Source organism: Neofelis nebulosa, chromosome 15 (genome assembly GCF_028018385.1).
Source record: "Neofelis nebulosa isolate mNeoNeb1 chromosome 15, mNeoNeb1.pri, whole genome shotgun sequence".
Taxonomy (NCBI): domain Eukaryota; kingdom Metazoa; phylum Chordata; class Mammalia; order Carnivora; family Felidae; genus Neofelis; species Neofelis nebulosa.
In genome coordinates, this window is record NC_080796.1 from 69726334 (window position 1) to 69744379 (window position 18046).

An 18046-nucleotide genomic window follows, 5' to 3' on the forward strand; every position below is an offset into this window, starting at 1 on the left:
GCCTCTTCTCTCCCCTCCTGTCCTCTCCCCTCCTCTCCCCTCTCCTTCTCCTCCCCTTCTCCTCCCCTCTCTCCTCCCCTCCCCCTCCCCTCCCCCTCTCCTCCCCTTCTCCTCCTCTCCCCTCCCTCTCCTCTCCTCTCCTCTCCTCTCCTCTCCTCTCCCCTCCCCTCCCCTCCCCTCCCCTCCCCTCCCCTGAAAACTAAGGGCCAGCGGTGGGTCGCAGCCCCCAGGCTTTCTGCCGCTCTGCCTCCCGGGGAAGCCAGTCCACTTCTGTTCCTCTGCGAGGCCAGGCCGGTGGTCAGGATGAACGGGAGGCAGAGAGGGGAGAGGGGGGCCTTCCAGTAAGTGGAGAGCGGAGGCCGTGGCCTCTCTCCCACAGGAAACTGCTGACCAGAGTCCCCAAGGCGCTCAGTGGTTGTGCAGATCCCGGGGCACCTCGGAGCTGGCTGGCGAGATGCCCCAGGGGAAGGGGACGGCTGGGGCAGAGGCTCCGGTGGTGTGGGGGTGGGGGCGTGCAGCCTGGCCTGGCAAGGCTGTGCCCAGGGAGGAGGAGCGCCGGCTAGGGAAGGACATTCAGCATCTCGAAGCACTTGACGTTGAGATCGGTTTCCAAGAACCCCAACCGGCGCCTCCTGGAGCCCCAACAGCGTCTCCGTTGACACCGTCCGGAAGGAGCCCTGTGGGGAGAGCATGAACCCCCAGACGGGGTGGCGGGGTCTCCGGGCCCGCCCCTCCCGGCCGTCACACCGGCAGGGAGGGGACCTGCCTGCCCACCTCTCGGGACACGCCAAAGGGCGCATCTCGGGGGCCACGTCACATCGTGCGGCCCGGCTGGCACGTTTACCCAGCAGACGGCTCGTCACAGGCGCGTGGGTCGCAGTCACGCCGGGGCTCGGGAAGTCTCCTGAGTGCACAGAGCAGGCAGAAAGCCTTTCACCTGGGAATTTAAGAGCCTGTGTGATTTGGTTTTATCTGCAGGGCGTTTTTCTCCGTGTGACTTAACATGTGGATGGCTCTCCCGGAGGGAAGGGTGAGATCTAAGAATAAGGGGGACTGCACCCCTACACAGGAGCCCCGACGCCTGTGCCCGGGACTCGCCCACCTGCCTCGGGCCTGGCTTCCTGGTGGCCTTGGCCTGGGGCCCGGTGCCCTCCTGAAGGGGTGCACTGCCCTCTGCTGTGTCTCGTCCCTTCCAGAGGGGCTGCAGGGCGAGAAGCTGGCCACTCAGCCTTGTCATGGGAGCCCCCCACGCGGCCCGGAGCTGGGTGCGTTTGTTTTTTTTTAATGTTTTTTCATTTCTGAGAGAGAGAGAGAGAGAGAGAGAGAGAGAGAGAGAGAGAGCATGCACACAGGGGAGGGGCAGAGAGAGAGGGAGACACAGAATCTGAAGCAGGCTCCAGGCTCCAAGCGGTCAGCACAGAGCCCGACGTGGGGCTCGAACCCGCGAATGGTGAGATCATGACCCGAGCTGGAGTCGGATGTCTTACGGAGCCACCAGGGCACCCTTAAGTCCGTGTGTTTTCTTAGCACCGATTCCTCCTCTCCCTCCTGGCTTCTTCCCTCTGGGGCTTCAGCTTCCTCTGGTCAGCAGCTGTCCTCCCACACCATCCCTCAGGCCAATGGCACAAACCATCCCTCGTTATGTCCCCCCCCACCGCTTCTCTGGAGGCCGGGAGCCAGTCTCCCTCCGGCGCCCTCTCTGGCCCGGCCCTCCCCCTCCCCGCTCCCGCTCCTTCCAAGAATGTGCCATTTCACAGAAAGCCCCGTTTTCACAGCCATGGTTATTTTCATGCGTTTCCCCAGTTCTAGCATCATGGGGGAATGTGTGACATCATCTCCGCAAGTGAATCCAATGTTCACCAGCCCCCCCAGCCCTCCCTGCTCCCCCTCTCTTCTTTACCAGCTCTTTGCTAAGTCTCGCTTCTGTCTGATGACGCGGACACGTTTGTTCCTTGTCCCTGGAACCCCGCTCCCCCCTCCCGCTGCTCCATAGACATCAGAACACGAGTGAGGGCCTGGCCTCGAAAGACACCGGTCGTGGGTCCCCGGACTTTGCCGCACGTAGGAATCACCTGGGCAGGAGTCCACAGCACCACCCTCGGCCGGGTCACACCCTGTACCAATGAAGTCACAACGTCTGAGGGTGGGAGCCGGGCAGCGGCCGTTTTGAAAGGTCCCCGGCAGGGGCGCCTGGGTGGCGCAGTCGGTTAAGCGTCCGACTTCAGCCAGGTCACGATCTCGCGGTCCGTGAGTTCGAGCCCCGCGTCAGGGTCTGGGCTGATGGCTCGGAGCCTGGAGCCTGTTTCCGATTCTGTGTCTCCCTCTCTCTCTGCCCCTCCCCCGTTCATGCTCTGTCTCTCTTTAAAAAAAAAAAGAGAAAAGAAAAAAAAAAAAAAGAAAAAAAAAAAGAAAAAAAAAAAAAAAAAAAAAGAAAGGTCCCCGGCTGATTCCAGCGTGCAGTTTGAGAAGCAGGAACACAGCACTGTATCGAAGGGGTCAGAGCCTCAGCCGGCCCACCTTGTCTTCGGAGCGGTGACGGATGGGGACGAGGGGGCACGTCACGTGTCGCCGGCGGGGCCAGGGCGTTCTTGCTGGGGTGCCCAGAGTTTTTCCCTGCCCCGGGGAGGGTTTCCGGTGGCCCAGGAGACTTCTCCCTTCCAGGCGGGGGGACCCCCAGGAGCTCGGTCCCCGGGAGATCCGTGTCCCTTTCCCGGGTGTAGCCCGAGCCCTGGGCCTGCTGACGGAGCGGGTGCACCCCTGTGATCGGGGCCCCTCCGCGCAGCCCCGATGCCCACCCCCCTGCTGACAGCTGGGCCACCAACAGCAGGGAGGAGGGCAGGTGATGCCACCGGGGGTGCGAGGCTGGGGACGTTCAAGATGTGACCCCCGTGGACTCCCAGAAAGGGAGTGACAACGGGAACATGTTTCCTGGTGTTTCCATAAGGCCCCAGCGATGGCGGCCTGGGAAGGTCCGGCTCCGTCAGATGCCCGGCGTTCTCCACCCCCCCCCCCCCCCAGCCTCCCTGACAGGCATCTACGTGGGTGGTTCCCAAACTCCTGTCACCGTCCTCTGGAGGGCTCGTGGAGACGCGGGTTGCTGGGCCCAGGCTCGGCGTCTGACTCAGTGGGTCTGGGCTGGGGCCAGACAGGTTGCATTTCTAGCGGACCCCAAAGAGCCGCTGCCACCGTGGGACGGGGACCGTGCTTGCAGAGCCACAGCCCGCGGCCTCTTTCCGGGTTCGCCTGCCGCTTGCCACGGACCGGCATCGGGGGGAATCGAAAAGCGAGGAGGAAGGCTGCCGCTGCCGCCCCTGCCGCGGGGAGGCGGGCCCTCGCGTGTCGCTTGCGGTCCCGCCTCAGCATCCGGGCAGCGGTGCCCCGCGTGGCCCAGGCTCCGCGAACGCTTGCCCGGGGCGACGTAGCGAGGATGTGCCGACGCAAGCGACAGGTGCCGGTCCGTCCCGTCCGCTGGAAAGACCGGGTCTGTCTGTGGCCTTGTCAACCGCTCCGTAGTTCAGCTCAACCAAAAAGTGCCGGGTCAGCCTGAGATGCCCCCAAGTGGCACGTTCCAGGCACGCCGTGGCACCAGTGGCCTGGACGCAGCCCGGCTTCCCGGCCTCCCGGACCGCACCGCCCCGCGGGGGTGACGGGCACACCCCAGCCGTTGCAGGGGGGAGTCTGGGAAGGAGAAGGGCAAGATGCTGCCACGGGAGCCCCCGAGACCCCCAGCTGTCTTCCTAAGCATAGATTTTCCCCTGCTCGGACTGTTCACGCTTTGCTGACTAGCACCAGGTTATGGATCCGGGGGAGACGGAATTCGCTGGAACGCGCTTCTAGTCGCGTTCGCCTGAGCCATGACCCCTAGAGCCATGTAGCTAGAGGCTAAATGTTCCGGCACCTTCGCTGCTCATACTGTTCCAATTAAGACGAATTTCGAGTCGCCCTCCTGCCGAGGATCTGATGGAAGCGGCCAGGCTAGGGGTGCGGGGGCCGCTGCGACTCCGTCTTCCGCGAGGGTTGCCAGGCCGGAGGGGGCAGCGTGCAGGTCTGCTGTGCACAAGTCGCTTGGCGGAGGAGAATTCCAGCACCACCGGAAAGTCAGAGACCGCGTGGGGAAGCGCATCGTTTGGATCTTAGGACCGGCAGCCAAGTGAGTGGGTGAGCCCTGCGGCCACGACAAAGACACTGGCCAACGAATCTTCGACCCCAGCGCTCTCCCGGGAGCAGCTGTTGTGTGTCTGAGCTCATTTTTCAGGCTGTCCACAAATATTCCCCCCGTCCTGGAAGTTATCTTTACTCTTCTGTGGGAACAGCAGGGCGACCACACAGACCCACGGAAGAGACATCATTCCCACGCCTCTGGGGGCGAGGGGATCGTCTGGTTCATCTGTACAGTTTCCCACAGATCCATGGGACAGGTCTGGGCCAACCCTGAGAATCTGCGGCGGACTTTCAGTTCTGGGGTCGCACCCTCTCGCCCGCTGGCTGTGCAGAAACGCGCCCCAAGAACGCAAGTCGCGCTGGAAGCTCAGGCCGGGTGGATAAGCCTGGAGGCCGTGGAAGTCAGGCAGGACGCCGAGGGAAGGAGAATCGGGATGGCTCTGGGGGCTCTCGGGTCTCCCTTTGCAACCAGCCGATGCCCACCGGTACAGGGCTATGCCCGTCAACAACTGGGAGTACCGTATAGTACGTTCTGCTTGTTAGCCTCGCCCGGTCCCCCGTCGACACGCGCAGTTTTCAGGAGTGACAGCGCTGCCGATAGTTACTCTTACAAGATGACCCATTTCTTTCTTTTTTAAAAAAATTTTTTAATGTTTATTTTTGAGAGACAGAGACAGAGCATGAGTGGGGGAGGGGCACAGAGAGAGAGAAGGAGACACAGAATCGGAAGCAGGCTCCAGGCTCCGAGCCGTCGGCACAGAGCTCGACGCGGGGCTCGAACTCACGGACCGTGAGATCGTGACCTGAGCTGAAGTCGGACGCTTAACCCACTGAGCCCCCCAGGCGCCCCCCAGATGACCCATTTCTTCATATGGCCGTGTGGCTGGCGTCTCTTTTCTAGATCTGTCCTTCACTTCCGGACGAAGTGAGGTGGATCCACTTCTGGATCCAGTTTTGCATCTGGAGATCCGTGATCTCTTACAGAAGCGTCCTTTCCCGCCTCAGGTCTACATCCACACTAGACGTGAATCCCGCAGCGAAAACTTTGTAAAGACAGAACTTGCGACCCAAGGAGTAGGCACTGAACGCACCCTGGGGACGGGGCCCAACGTCCCGCTTAAGCTCTTGGACATGAGCAGGGTGGGAAGGTCAGCTGAGCCTGGGGCTTTCGATCACAGGAGCACCAGGCTGGTCTTCACCCCGCCGGTGGCTCACCCGGGGTGGAGGCCCCGGGGATTGAGGTGCAGGAGAAGCAGGGCGGTAGCCCCCCGTGTGCTCCACCCACAACCAGCACAGAGTATGTGGCTTCGCAGAGAAGCGGCCCGTGGAAAACCCGCCGGCGTTGTTGGAGGTCACAGGCTCTCAGCTGTCGTCCCTCTTTCCTGAACCCGCCTCAACGCCCTCGTTGCCGTGACACGTGGCTTGGTTTCTTCCTCTCTTTTTCGTCACCGGTCGCATCCTTTGTGGCTAACAGGGCGATTGGCCACGTGGTTATCCTCCGAGATCCAAAACTTGGCCGGAACCCGAATCCCACACACAGTGGGAGGTCCCGGCGGACAATCCCGTAAGGATTTGGTGGCGAAGTTCTGGTTCCCTGTTCACCCCTGGGGCTTCACGGACTCCTCGGTTTTGGATTCTCTGCTGTCCCGTGTACACACTTGTCACTGGTCGCCCCACGCCGCACCCCCCGCCACGTCGCTCGCCGAACCACAGACACGGCGCCGTGCGTGCAGCAGGCTTTACTGAAGGCTCGGGCAGAAAAAGCATTTACGTTAGTTAATGAATTAATTATCTTTAACGTTTATTAATTTTTGAGAGAGAGATAGACAGAGGATCCAAAGCAGGCTCTGCACTGACAGCAGTCTGAGGCGGGGCTTGAACTCACGAACCGTGAGATCACGAGCCGAGTCAAAGTTGGACGCTCTACCGACTGAGCCACCCCGGTGCCCCCAAGAGCATTTACATTTTAGTGCTACGGTTTGTAAAAGTCATCTTGACTTCCCGCCACCAGGGAGCCCTCTCATGACTCCTCTTCCGGAGCTCCAGCACCCAGACACCGCGCCATGTGGCTCGATCCCCCTTTTCTGCCGCTCAGCCCATCCTCCGGGGTCTGCTTTCTCGGCGGAAAAGGGGCCTTGGGTCTCATTTGCCCAATGTCGAATGTCTTTGGAACCACACGGAATTTTTCCCCTAGGAGAACCCTGACATCACTTTGTGCGTTTCCGTCTCTGGCCTCACAGGCCAACTGTGAGCCTTGCAGGGCAGGACCTATATGGGATCTGTGTCTCCGGAGGTGAAACAATACGGTGGTCGAGAATCCATGTGCTGGAGCAGACTGCCTGGGTCCAAATACTGGCTACACTGCTTCCTAGTCACGTGGCCGCGATCGGGACCGGGTTGTTGGGAGGACCGAAACAGGACAGCAGGACTGACGAGCCTCAGGTGTCGTCTGAAGCATATGCTGAGTGCTCAGTGAGCGCCTGCGCTAACGACCCCCGGATGGACCCGCTGCCGTCGCTTTTCAGCGACTGTCTCCATGCACGGGGACACTTGTCGCTCCAAACTGGGAAGAGGCCTTTGATGGGATTGAGTGACCCAGTTTGTTGACGTAGGACAAAGTGTGAGTTCTTAGGCGAGTTTTTTTCCTTAGTAAGATTGTAGTTGAAATATTTGGACACAATAAAGGAAACTTTTACTTAACGAGGATGGGGGGCAGCGCGGGGGGTGGGGGTGGAGAGTGGAAAAGCGTTCTGTTGTTTCCACCTAAAGAGTAACAGGCCACGGAACCCTTTGGGTTTCCCTTCTCATAACTAATCACGTAACACTGAAGATTCATTTGGGGTCTTGTTTCTTGGTCTATACAGAACAAAATAAGGCAGGTTTAAAAATTCTTTATTTGAATCTTAGACAAAGAACAAGCATGGCCTTATAAAGACTTGCTTAAAAGCACATAAATCTGGTGTCATTTGCGCATCATGAACCAACGTAACTATTGTTGGAGAGAATCGTAGCCCGTTCCTCGTCTTTGAACCTGTTCTTTGTTCAGCATGGACACGATCTTGGAAGGAAAACCCGCTGATGTGGCTTGGTGAACGCTCTCTCCTCAGGCCCTAACGGCTGCTCGGGTGAAGCACCACGGGTCTCAGCCCCACCACACTTGCCAACGTGATGAGAACTAAGTAATTGGTGTCTTAAGGCCAGATGTACGTGGCGTTTTTCACCGACCGTTCTATGTCCCCCTCATCTCTTATCCAGGTGGCTGGCCTGGCATTTAGGGCCGAGGGTGAGGGGAATGGTCCAATCTGCATTCACTGTGAAAGTCAACCTGCTCATCTCTCTGGGGTTCCCATGTGGGGGCCGTCTCAAGCCTCCGGGTTTAATTAATGGTCACCAACTGCACTGGGGACAAGAAGCAACACAGTGTGCTGTTTGTTGACCTTGGCAAATGACAGACGAGGATTTATTTACTCCTTGGTTCCCCAAACTAATATAATGGAGGCTTTTAATGTGCTGCACCTTTAATGCTTAAAGTGAGCAAACCGTTATGTCGAGACTGGTGTCCGTTATCCGCCAGTGGCTAGCCACGACACGATCCACACACAGGACCAAATTTCCCGATCAAGATGCCTCTGTCCTTCTTTTTATACGGATTATTCTGACAGATAACCCGAAAGGTAACACAGCTATTTAGAACACACTGCTCAAAGTTCTAGACTTAACTAAAATAGACTTTGTTTTCAGCTTAGTCACTAAAAATAGAAGTTAACAGGATACATTCCGATTTCTGTTTGGGGGAAACAGAACACGGCATTTCTGCTATGTGCATACTTCCGTCTGGACTCCAGCAACATCCTTCTGCACAGTCCAGTATCCTGTTTTCCTAGAAAATAAAAAGTTGACCATAACCCCTAGGAGTGGGGGGTGGGGGTGGGGGGACACAGAAACTGCCCCCTCCCCAAATGTTACTAGGGGTAGAAACGAAAATTTCTCACATTTCCTTTCTTTAGGCTTTATTCTTGTTTTTAACGTACGTAATTAGTGTTCATATTAGCAGCAAAGATCCTACTTTCCGTAGATTAGAATGACTCGGGATGGGCAAAACTAACATTCTGGTTAAGAGCGTGGGGTGCACAGGTGGTAATAAGCATCTATCGATTCTGGCGTCGGCAGTTGTACTTGAGAGGTTAGTTCGTATAAATCAGCGGCTAGTATAAAAGGCTCCATTGGAGCTTTGGTTCCCGCGGATCTGCTGCAGGAGCCCGGAGTCGGGCCATCGGTGCGCAGTGGAGAGAGGGCGTTCCTGGGTGGACAGCTTGCGGGAGGTCGGACTGGAGGGGACGGGGGTCTTACTCTGGCTCGTCAGTAAAAAAGGGGTCACTCCTCATAGGTAGTTGACGTGGGAGTTGCTTTGAAACTTTTCAGTGTCGCGGAGTCAAATACGGGTTTTTCCCTGTGCTATTTTTCTGCCAAGTTTCACAACCTGAGCTTTAGGAAAATGGCAAGAGCCAGAAAGTAGTGCAGAAGTTGCAGGAGCTGGGCAGCTGTCCAGTGTCCAGGACTCCCAATGCCACAGCGACGGCCGTCTTGTCGGGGTCACTGCCGTGACGACCGGGCTCCTGCCCGGCAGGAAGGGTCCAGCCAGGAAGGTTTAGTCGGGACAGTGTCTCTTTAAAAATGGTAGAAAAATCAGTTTGAATCCCAAGTTGCTTGTCTGTTTCTAAGTAATGTTTATTTAGAACATTCAAGAATGACTCATAGAACATTGCTGCTTTCAAATACCTCCGTGTCTACTCCTTGCTAACAAGAAAAGGCAAGGCCGGGCCAACTTGGTGTTGGGAGGCTGCAGTCATTTAGAAAAAAGTTAGTTTTCTTAGATTTTTTTTGGTTTTTACTTGTGAAAAGACAAACCCTGACACTCAATAAGCTAACGTAAAGCTTCTAAACTACAAGCCTGGCAAGCACTGGATTCGAGATGATCCCTGTACAAATCCTCACTTTGGAAACAGGCCGTCTACACCTACTACTGTAATGCAGCTGCATATCTGTTCTGAGCTGAACGCCCCCCTGGGGAAGGAGCCCCTACGTCTGGCTCAGTAGTTTGCACGGGGAAACACCTACTTCCATTAAAAGCCTAAAAACGTGGGATTTGCCACCAGGTGAAGGACCATTCCTGGCCGTCCCCATCGTCACTTCCCAAGACTGCAGCGGGGGCGGCCCCAGGGGAACAGGGTCCCGTACCTCCTGGGGGGACTGCCCGCTCTTGTTTAACCAAGTCCCTGCCAGCTTGCAAAACCCCACTTAAAAAATAAATTAAAATGATATGTACACATATATATCCTGGGGGCAGAACTCCTGGCTGCAACCCCCCAGAGGCGATTTCACCAACACACTAAACCAAAACATCAGCTTGCTGTATTAACGAATCAGGTGTAGCTGCTTGCTATTTCCCGACAGCCCTCACTGGCGGGAGCCTTACACGTGTTAGATCAAAAGCACTGTGGGGCCCAGGGCATAGTAGTGGGTTTGATGGAAACTCGGACGGTGGAATACTTCTTTGCAATTGTCAGCGGCCATTCGCTCGCTTCCTGAAACCGCACCCTGAGAAGCCCGCTCCCTCATCTCCAAACACCAAGTCAAGGCCAGGAAACCACGAGGAGCTGGAGGGTCAGCAGGGGGAGTGGGGAGTGGGGGGGGGGGGGGCTCCCAGGCTGCCGCTGAAGGTCATGACTCCTTGCTGTCCCTCCCGCATGTCCACCTGGAGGAGAGGACTTTGGGGGGGCCGACGGCATGACCGCCACCTGCCGGCGGACGGGTAGGGAGAGCTGGGACAGACGGGGAGGTGCACGCGCAGGCCGCCCTGGTGGGCAGCTCCGGCAGGCCGGGGGCTGGGGAACGAGGTCACCTTCCCACTGGCCGCGGCCACCGCTGCTTTCTCAGCTGATCTGCACGACGGACGGAAGGCACGGGGACGGAGAAGAGACTCCAAGAGAAGACGGTCCTGTGACCTGCGGGTCTTGTTGGCACGGCCCTCTCGTCCTGGTGCCCGTTCCAACTGGAGCATCCCAGGAAGACAGTCCCTGCCGGGATATGGCCCCGGACTCTGGGAGGCTTGTGTGGGGGGCAGAGCGAGGCTCGTTATCATGGCCAACTCCAGATGGCCGGGTACCCAGGCAGCAGGGCGCTTCTCCCCCACACTGCACGCGCAAGTTAAACTGATTTCCTCGGACAGCATCCAACTAGCTCGGGCAGAGGGGCATCACCGTCCAGAGCCAGAAGCCTGAGCGATTCTTCCGATTTCGAAGCCAGGCCTGACTGTGCGGGCTGACAACGCCCCAGCCGCACAGTCCCCTGGAGGATTTGCAGGAAGAGGCGGCCCGGGCGATTAGGGTGAGAAGTAGTGTTTGCAAAGTTTTGCAGGACGAGAATAAGGAAGTCTCAGTCGAGAAACCGAAGGCAGAACATCAGAGAGAAAAAGAAAAGTAGCCAAAGTACAATAAGATACAAAGGAACGTGGGAGGGCTATTTCTTCTTCTTTTTTTAAAATGGGAGGACAAAGAAGTGAATTCCTTCACTGTCTTTTCCCTGGAGAAGCTGAAAATTATTGCCGAGTTATGGGAGGCACTGGCCAAACAGGAATCCAAGCTCGCCTGTCTGCATAGTCTTAAGGGATAAGTACTTGTCGGTTCTCAAGAGAAAAGAAAACCTGTTTGCTTCACGTCCCTATCAGCAGAAGGTGGGTAGTGGGTGGGAATTCACGGCAAAAGTGAAGGATCTGTCCCGGGGTCCTTGAGGAACCCGCACCAGGCTAGTAATGAGGGCGTACAGGCTCAGATGCTAACGCTCAGCGGCCTCGGCATAGATGGCTGCTGTGGCTTAATCTTAAACTCCAACAATCGCATCAGAACCTGCCGCGTCTTCCACGTGTGTGTTCGCAGAGCTGCCCCTCCTCCCACGGCCCACCTCGCTCTCGCATTTTGTCCTCTCCAACCTGCCACCCTCCCTGTGGCGCCCAACACATTCAGTGTCCCGTTTGAACCACAATCCCAGGTAAAGACCAACCTTCCCCAATGGGGAGTCTTTTTCTCCCCCCTTTTGCCTAAAGCTCCACATTGTTTTGACCTTTTGGGGGGGGGGGTGTTTTTTTTGGCTGTTCCGGTTCCGAAATCTGTTTTCCAATCAGCATAATATCCGCAACGGATCTGCATAAAGTCAACAGGAACGCTCATCCGCGGAAACACTTGGCGTGCTGCACGGCTGTAAATAAAAATCTCTTTATCAAGAAGTGAAATGGCGGAGGAGGGAAGGGGATCTTACTGTAAAGATGACTATTTAAACACAACAGAAATACAGAAGAGACAGCAATTCAGAAAGTACAGGGAACAGTCCACCCCAGGCAGCACTGGAGGACAGGGAGGCAGCTGCCACTGGAGAAATGCCGTCTCCCTCGAGTCTGAATTTCAGTGCTTTCCAAGTGGAAGGGCAGATGGTGAAAAACAGCTTTTCCCACTCCCTTGAACCCCACTGCGAGGCGGCTCTGTGCTCGCCACCAAGCAGGCAGGAAGGAGCATCTCTCCCCGCTCTGCGGTCTGGCAGAGTCCCACTGCTTTCCCACGCAGCCCCACATCACTACTGTAACGACTCCGGGATGGTGCTGACGACGTGGGCTGCCTCCGTGGCTGCAGGAGGGGAGCCAAAGAAGGTGTTGGTCTGATTCCTCTGCTGATCCCGGAGATAAGGAGGAACGGACGAGCTCTTGATGTGCAGAATCCTGGTGTCCATCACCTGACAGTCAATCTGCATCATCACTTCGTAATCCTGCCCGTTGATCACGTTCTCTGCGGGAGGAATACACATACGGAATCAATATTCAACAGAGTGTGCGATTCTGCCATCAGCTTCGATCCCAGAAAGACATCAATAAGCTTTAACGGCTGTGAACTGTCAATACGCTTTCAAGGGAACAGAGGGACTCCATCAGTCACCAAGCGGTGCTGCGGCTGGGCTAGGTGCTGAGGTGGCCCGTCCTCCTCGGTTCCAGCTCCCAAACCGCCTTCGTCGGTTCAGTAAGGTCTCGGAGCAGTGGCCGAGTTAACACCAGAGCTTCTGTCCACAGACATCACAGGAAGATTTCTGTGGCGGGTGGAGGGAAGAATGCTGAAGCGCTCCCTTCCCCTTCAACAGTGGGAACGGGTAACTGTCCAAAGAACAAACCTATCATGTGGGTGGCAAGGAGACCTGGGCCGAGACTACGTGCCTCCCATTCATCAGTCATGTTTCTAATTTCGCTAAGATTCCCAGCTACGAGTTTAAAGGTCTGCCTTAGCAGCATAAAGCACAGGAAAGACAAGCTGTAGACAGGACAGTAATGCTCTTGCCCAGAGGTCCCCATCGCTCCCCTTCCGCGTGAAGGGACTCCCATTCCAGAGCTCTTGATTCCTGGTACAAGAGACAAGTGCATTTCCCATTTGGGATTAGAGAGAGTGCTACAGGACTTGCAGGTAAACTAGAGGCTATTTGCAGAGGGAACAGGAAAACCACACAGAGCCACACTTACCTGACACGTGACACTCATCATGAGCTGAACATATACAGACACATGCTCTTACTTCCTAAGAGGATGAAAACTCTTTGTTTTAGGGAGAGAGCCAAATCATTTCCTGGTTGGTAATTCTGGGTACTCGCTTTCCAACTTGAAGTCAATGAAACTTGGGCATAAAACTGGTGAGGGAACTGTAAGCGGATAGTCTTTCCAAGGCCAGCTGGACATTCACGGCAATGCAGTTAGAAGGTGTGTGAGTGCGGAATTCACGCCTGCGTGTCCGTTAGCGTTTCCCCTGTGAATCCGGAGCTGGGAGGGGGATGGGGCAAGGGCTGAGCTTACTACCTGTTTATGAAGATGATACGCAGCCCACCAGTGACTTTTGAAGTTACACGCTGGGCTTCTCCAGGACCAGGAATTGAATTTAAAAGTAGAATTTTTCTTTTTTTGTTTTACTTTCACACTGTGTATGCCAAGTACTATTAATCTAGAGGAGGGAAATCCGGAGTCTGACATCTGATCTTCAGATTGCATTGTTATGTTTGGGTGTTTGGGAACACTGAGCCATGGAGTGTGTCACAGGTTAGGATTTACAGAAATGCGCTAATCCAGGGCGTCTGAAATTAGGTTCTAATGTACAGACTTCAGGGAGTCCATACGTTCCTTCAAATTGCATGCAAACTTCTGTGTGCTTATTTTTCTGGAGAAGGGCCCCAATCACATTCTCAATGGGGTCTATGACTTCCCGAAAGTTGAAAACTACTGGATCTAATAACCTATCAACTTTAAGTTCCTTGAGCAGATGTTAGTCTATTTCAAAGCTAATGGAAGATTCCATCCCTCCACTTCTCTTGGTTGGTTACCTGCTGTAATTTTTAACACATTCTCCATTAGATGACTGATTTCTCATTACAAGTATTGCAAATGTCTTCTATTACACTTGGAGCGGATTTCCTTCTTTCCCACTTTACTAGAGAGGAAGAACTGTGGGCACTGACTAACCTTACCTATTCTTTAAGACCGTCGTTCTGGACACTTCAATTTTAGGAGTCCTGCCACTATGCGGTGACTAAGTAATTTGCTTAGCTTAAAAAAACAAACAAACAGGTATAATGGACATAAAATATTAGTTTCAGGTGCACAACTTGGTGATTTGATATTTATATACATTGCAAAGCCACCACCACAGTACATCTAGTTATCATGTGTCACCAAAGCTAACACAATATTACTGACTACATTCCCCATGCTGTACATGAAAGCCACACGACTTGTTTTAGAACTACAAGTTTGTACTTCCGGATTCCTTTACTGTTTTGCTCCCCACTCCAACCCATCTACCCCTCGGGCAATCACCAGTCTGTTCTCTGTCTAGGAGTCTGGGTTTGGTTTCGTTTATTTTTTTAGATTCCACATATGAGTGGAGTATGTCTTTTTGGGTCTGTTTATTTAACTTAGCATAACATCCACTAAAGTCCATCCATGTTGTTGCAAAAGGCAAGATTTCATTTGTTCTATGGCTGAGTACTATTCTACCATACGTATAAATATATATATGTCTTTTAAAAAAAATTTTTTTTGAGAGAGCGAGAGAGAGGGAGAAACAATCTCAAGCAAGCTCTGTGCTGTCAGTGAGGAGCCCAACACGTGGCCTGAACCCACGAACCATGAGATCATGACCCGAGCTGAGATCAAGAGTCGGACACTTAACTGACTGAGCCATCCAGGCGCCCCCCATTTGCTTATTTTTGCTTTTGTTTCTCTTGCCTTTGGAGTTAGATCCAAAAAAACATCACCGAGGGTGACGTCAAGGAGTTTACCACTTATGTTAACGTTTTCTTCTAGTTTTATGGTTTCAGGTCTTCAAGTCTTTAGTCCACGTTGAGTTAATTTTTGTATATGGTATAAAATGATGGTCCTGTTTCCTTCTTCTGCACGTAGCTGTCCAGTTTGCCCAACACCATTTACTGAAGAGACTGTCTTTTCCCCATTGTATATTCTTGCTTCCTTTGTCAAAAATTAACGGACCATATATGAGGGTTCGTATCTGGGCTCTTGATCCTGTTCCACAGACCCACGTGTTTTTGTGCCAGCACCATACTGCTTTGGCTACTATGGCTTTGCGGTACAGTTAAAACTAAGGGAGCGTGGTACCTCTGGCTTTGGACTTTCTCAAGATTGCTTTGAGTATTCGGGGTCTCCTGGGGTTCCACATAAATTGTAGAATTACTTGTTCTAGTTCTGTGAAAAAATGCCATTGGCATTTTGATACGAATGGCACCAAACTTGTAGGTTGCTTTGGTTAGTATGGAGAGTTAACAATGTTAATTCTTCTAATCCCTAAGTATGAAACATCTTTCCATCTGTCTGATTCTTCTTCAGTTTCTCTCATTAACGTCTTAAAGTTTCCAGTGCAAGGTCTTCCACCTCCTTGGAGGTATTTTATTCTCCTTGATGTAACTGTAATTGGGATTATTTTCTTGATTTCTCTGATAGTTCGTTATTCACGTATAGAAACACAACAGATTTTTGTTTACTGATTGTGTATCCTACAACTTCACTGAATTCGTTAATTCTAGTCCTTTTTTTGTGGAATCTTGAGGGTTTTCTAGGCCCAGTATTATGTTGTCTGCCAATAGTGACAGTTCTATTTCTTTTCAATGTGTATGCCTTTTGTTTCCTGCCCAACTGCAGTGGTGAGGACTTTCAATACTATGTTGGTTAAAAGTGGTGACAGTGGGCATCCTTGTCCTATTCCTGGTCTTCGAGAAAAAACTTTCAGCTTTTCACCACTGAGTAGGATGCTGGCTGTAGGTTTGTTGTGGACGGACTTTATTATGTTGAAGTCTGCTCTTTCTATACCTACTTTGTTTAGAGTTTTTATAAGCAGATGTTTAATTCTGCCCAATGTTTTTACCGCATCTTTTGAGGCGATCATATGATGTTCATCTTTCATTTTATACATGTGGTGTATCATGTTGATTAATGTGGATGTTGAACCATACTGGCATCCCTGGAACAAATCCCACTTGACTGTAGTCTATGATCACTTTAACGTATTCCTGAATTGGGTTTGCCAGTATTTTGTTCAAGATCTTTACATCTGTGTTCAGCAGGGGTGTTGTCTTATAATTTCCTTTTCCTTTCAATGCAATCCCAATCAAAATTGCACCAGCATTCTTCTCGAAACTAGAACAAGCAATCCTAAAATTCATATGGAACCACAAAAGGCCCCGAATAGCCAAAGTAATTTTGAAGAAGAAGACCAAAGCAGGAGGCATCACAATCCCAGACTTTAGCCTCTACTACAAAGCTGTAATCATCAAGACAGCATGGTATTGGCATAAAAACAGACACATAGACCAATGGAATAGAATAGAAACCCCAGAACTAGACCCACAAACGTATGGCCAACTAATGTTTGACAAAGCAGGAAAGAACATCCAATGGAAAAAAGACAGTCTCTTTAACAAATGGTGCTGGAAGAACTGGACAGCAACATGCAGAAGGTTGAAACTAGACCACTTTCTCACACCATTCACAAAAATAAACTCAAAATGGATAAAGGACCTGAATGTGAGACAGGAAACCATCAAAACCTTAGAGGAGAAAGCAGGAAAAGACCTCTCTGACCTCAGCCGTAGCAATCTCTTACTCGGCACATCCCCAAAGGCAAGGGAATTAAAAGCAAAAGTGAATTACTGGGACCTTATGAAGATAAAAAGCTTCTGCACAGCAAAGGAAACAACCAACAAAACTAAAAGGCAACCAACGGAATGGGAAAAGATATTTGCAAATGACATATCGGACAAAGGGCTAGTATCCAAAATCTATAAAGAGCTCATCAAACTCCACACCCGAAAAACAAATAACCCAGTAAAGAAATGGGCAGAAACCATGAATAGACACTTCTCTAAAGAAGACATCCGGATGGCCAACAGGCACATGAAAAGATGTTCAACGTCGCTCCTCATCAGGGAAATACAAATCAAAACCACACTCAGATATCACCTCACGCCAGTCAGAGTGGCCAAAATGAAGAAATCAGGAGACTATAGATGCTGGAGAGGATGTGGAGAAATGGGAACCCTCTTGCACTGTTGGTGGGAATGCAAATTGGTGCAGCCGCTCTGGAAAGCAGTGTGGAGGTTCCTCAGAAAATTAAGAATAGACCTACCCTATGACCCAGCAATAGCACTGCTAGGAATTTATCCAAGGGATACAGGAGTACTGATGCATAGGGGCACTTGTACCCCAATGTTTATAGCAGCACTCTCAACAATAGCCAAATTATGGAAAGAGCCTAAATGTCCATCAACTGATGAATGGATAAAGAAATTGTGGTTTATATACACAATGGAATACTATGTGGCAATGAGAAAGAATGAAATATGGCCTTTTGTAGCAACGTGGATGGAACTGGAGAGTGTGATGCTAAGTGAAATAAGCCATACAGAGAAAGACAGATACCATATGGTTTCACTCTTATGTGGATCCTGAGAAACGTAACAGAAACCCATGGGGGAGGGGAAGGGAAAAAAAAAAAGAGGTTAGAGTGGGAGAGAGCCAAAGCATAAGAGACTGTTAAAAACTGAGAACAAACTGAGGGTTGATGGGGGGTGGGAGGGAGGGCAGGGTGGGTGATGGGTATTGAGGAGGGCACCTTTTGGGATGAGCACTGGGTGTTGTATGGAAACCAATTTGACAGTAAATTTCATATATTAAAAAATAAATTAAAAAAAATAATTTCCTTTTCTTGTAGTGTCCTTGTCTGGCTTGGGCATCAGGGTAATGCTGGCCTCGTAAAATGAGTTTAAAGCGTTCCCTCCTCTTCAATTTTTGGAAGAGTTTGAGAAGGATAGATATTAAATCTTCAAATGTTTGGTAGAATTCACTAGTGAAGACATCTGCCCCGGGCTTTTGTTTGTTTGGAAGTTTTTGATTACTGATTCAATCTTAATAATTGGTCTACTCAGATTTTCTATTTCTTTATGTTTGGTTCAGTCTCGGAAAATTCTGTTTCTATAAATTTATCCATTTCTCCTAGATTGTCCAATTTATTGGCAAATAATTGTTCATAATAGTCTCTTACGATCCTTCTTATTTTTGTGGTATTAGTTTAACTTTCATTTCTGACATTATTTGAGTCTTCTGTTTTCCTGGTGAGTCTAGCTAAAGGTTTGTCTATTTTGTTTATCTTTTCAAAGAACCAGCTCTTAGTTTCAGGTATCTTTCCCATTATCCTTTTAGTCTCCTATCTCATCTATTTCCGCTCTGATCTTTACCTTCTTCCATGTACTAACTTTGGGCTTTGTTTGTTCTTCTTCTAATTTCTTTAAGTGTAAA

General features: G+C 51.8%; 1 protein-coding gene across 3 annotated transcripts in view; it reads right to left on the reverse strand.

The window, feature by feature from the left end:
• Positions 1-7036: 7036 nt before the first annotated feature.
• The window catches only part of ATF6 (activating transcription factor 6), a 206687-nt gene continuing 195677 nt past the window's right edge, over positions 7037-18046 (reverse strand). For 2 of the 3 annotated variants that reach the window (XM_058700496.1, XM_058700495.1), the window contains exon 16: positions 11417-11996. In XM_058700496.1, coding sequence (XP_058556479.1) covers positions 11788-11996 — 209 coding nt within the window. In that variant the 3' untranslated portion in view covers positions 11417-11787. Of the gene's footprint in view, positions 8828-11416; positions 11997-18046 lie in introns of those variants that run through there. The other variant, XM_058700497.1, reaches the window with a different exon arrangement.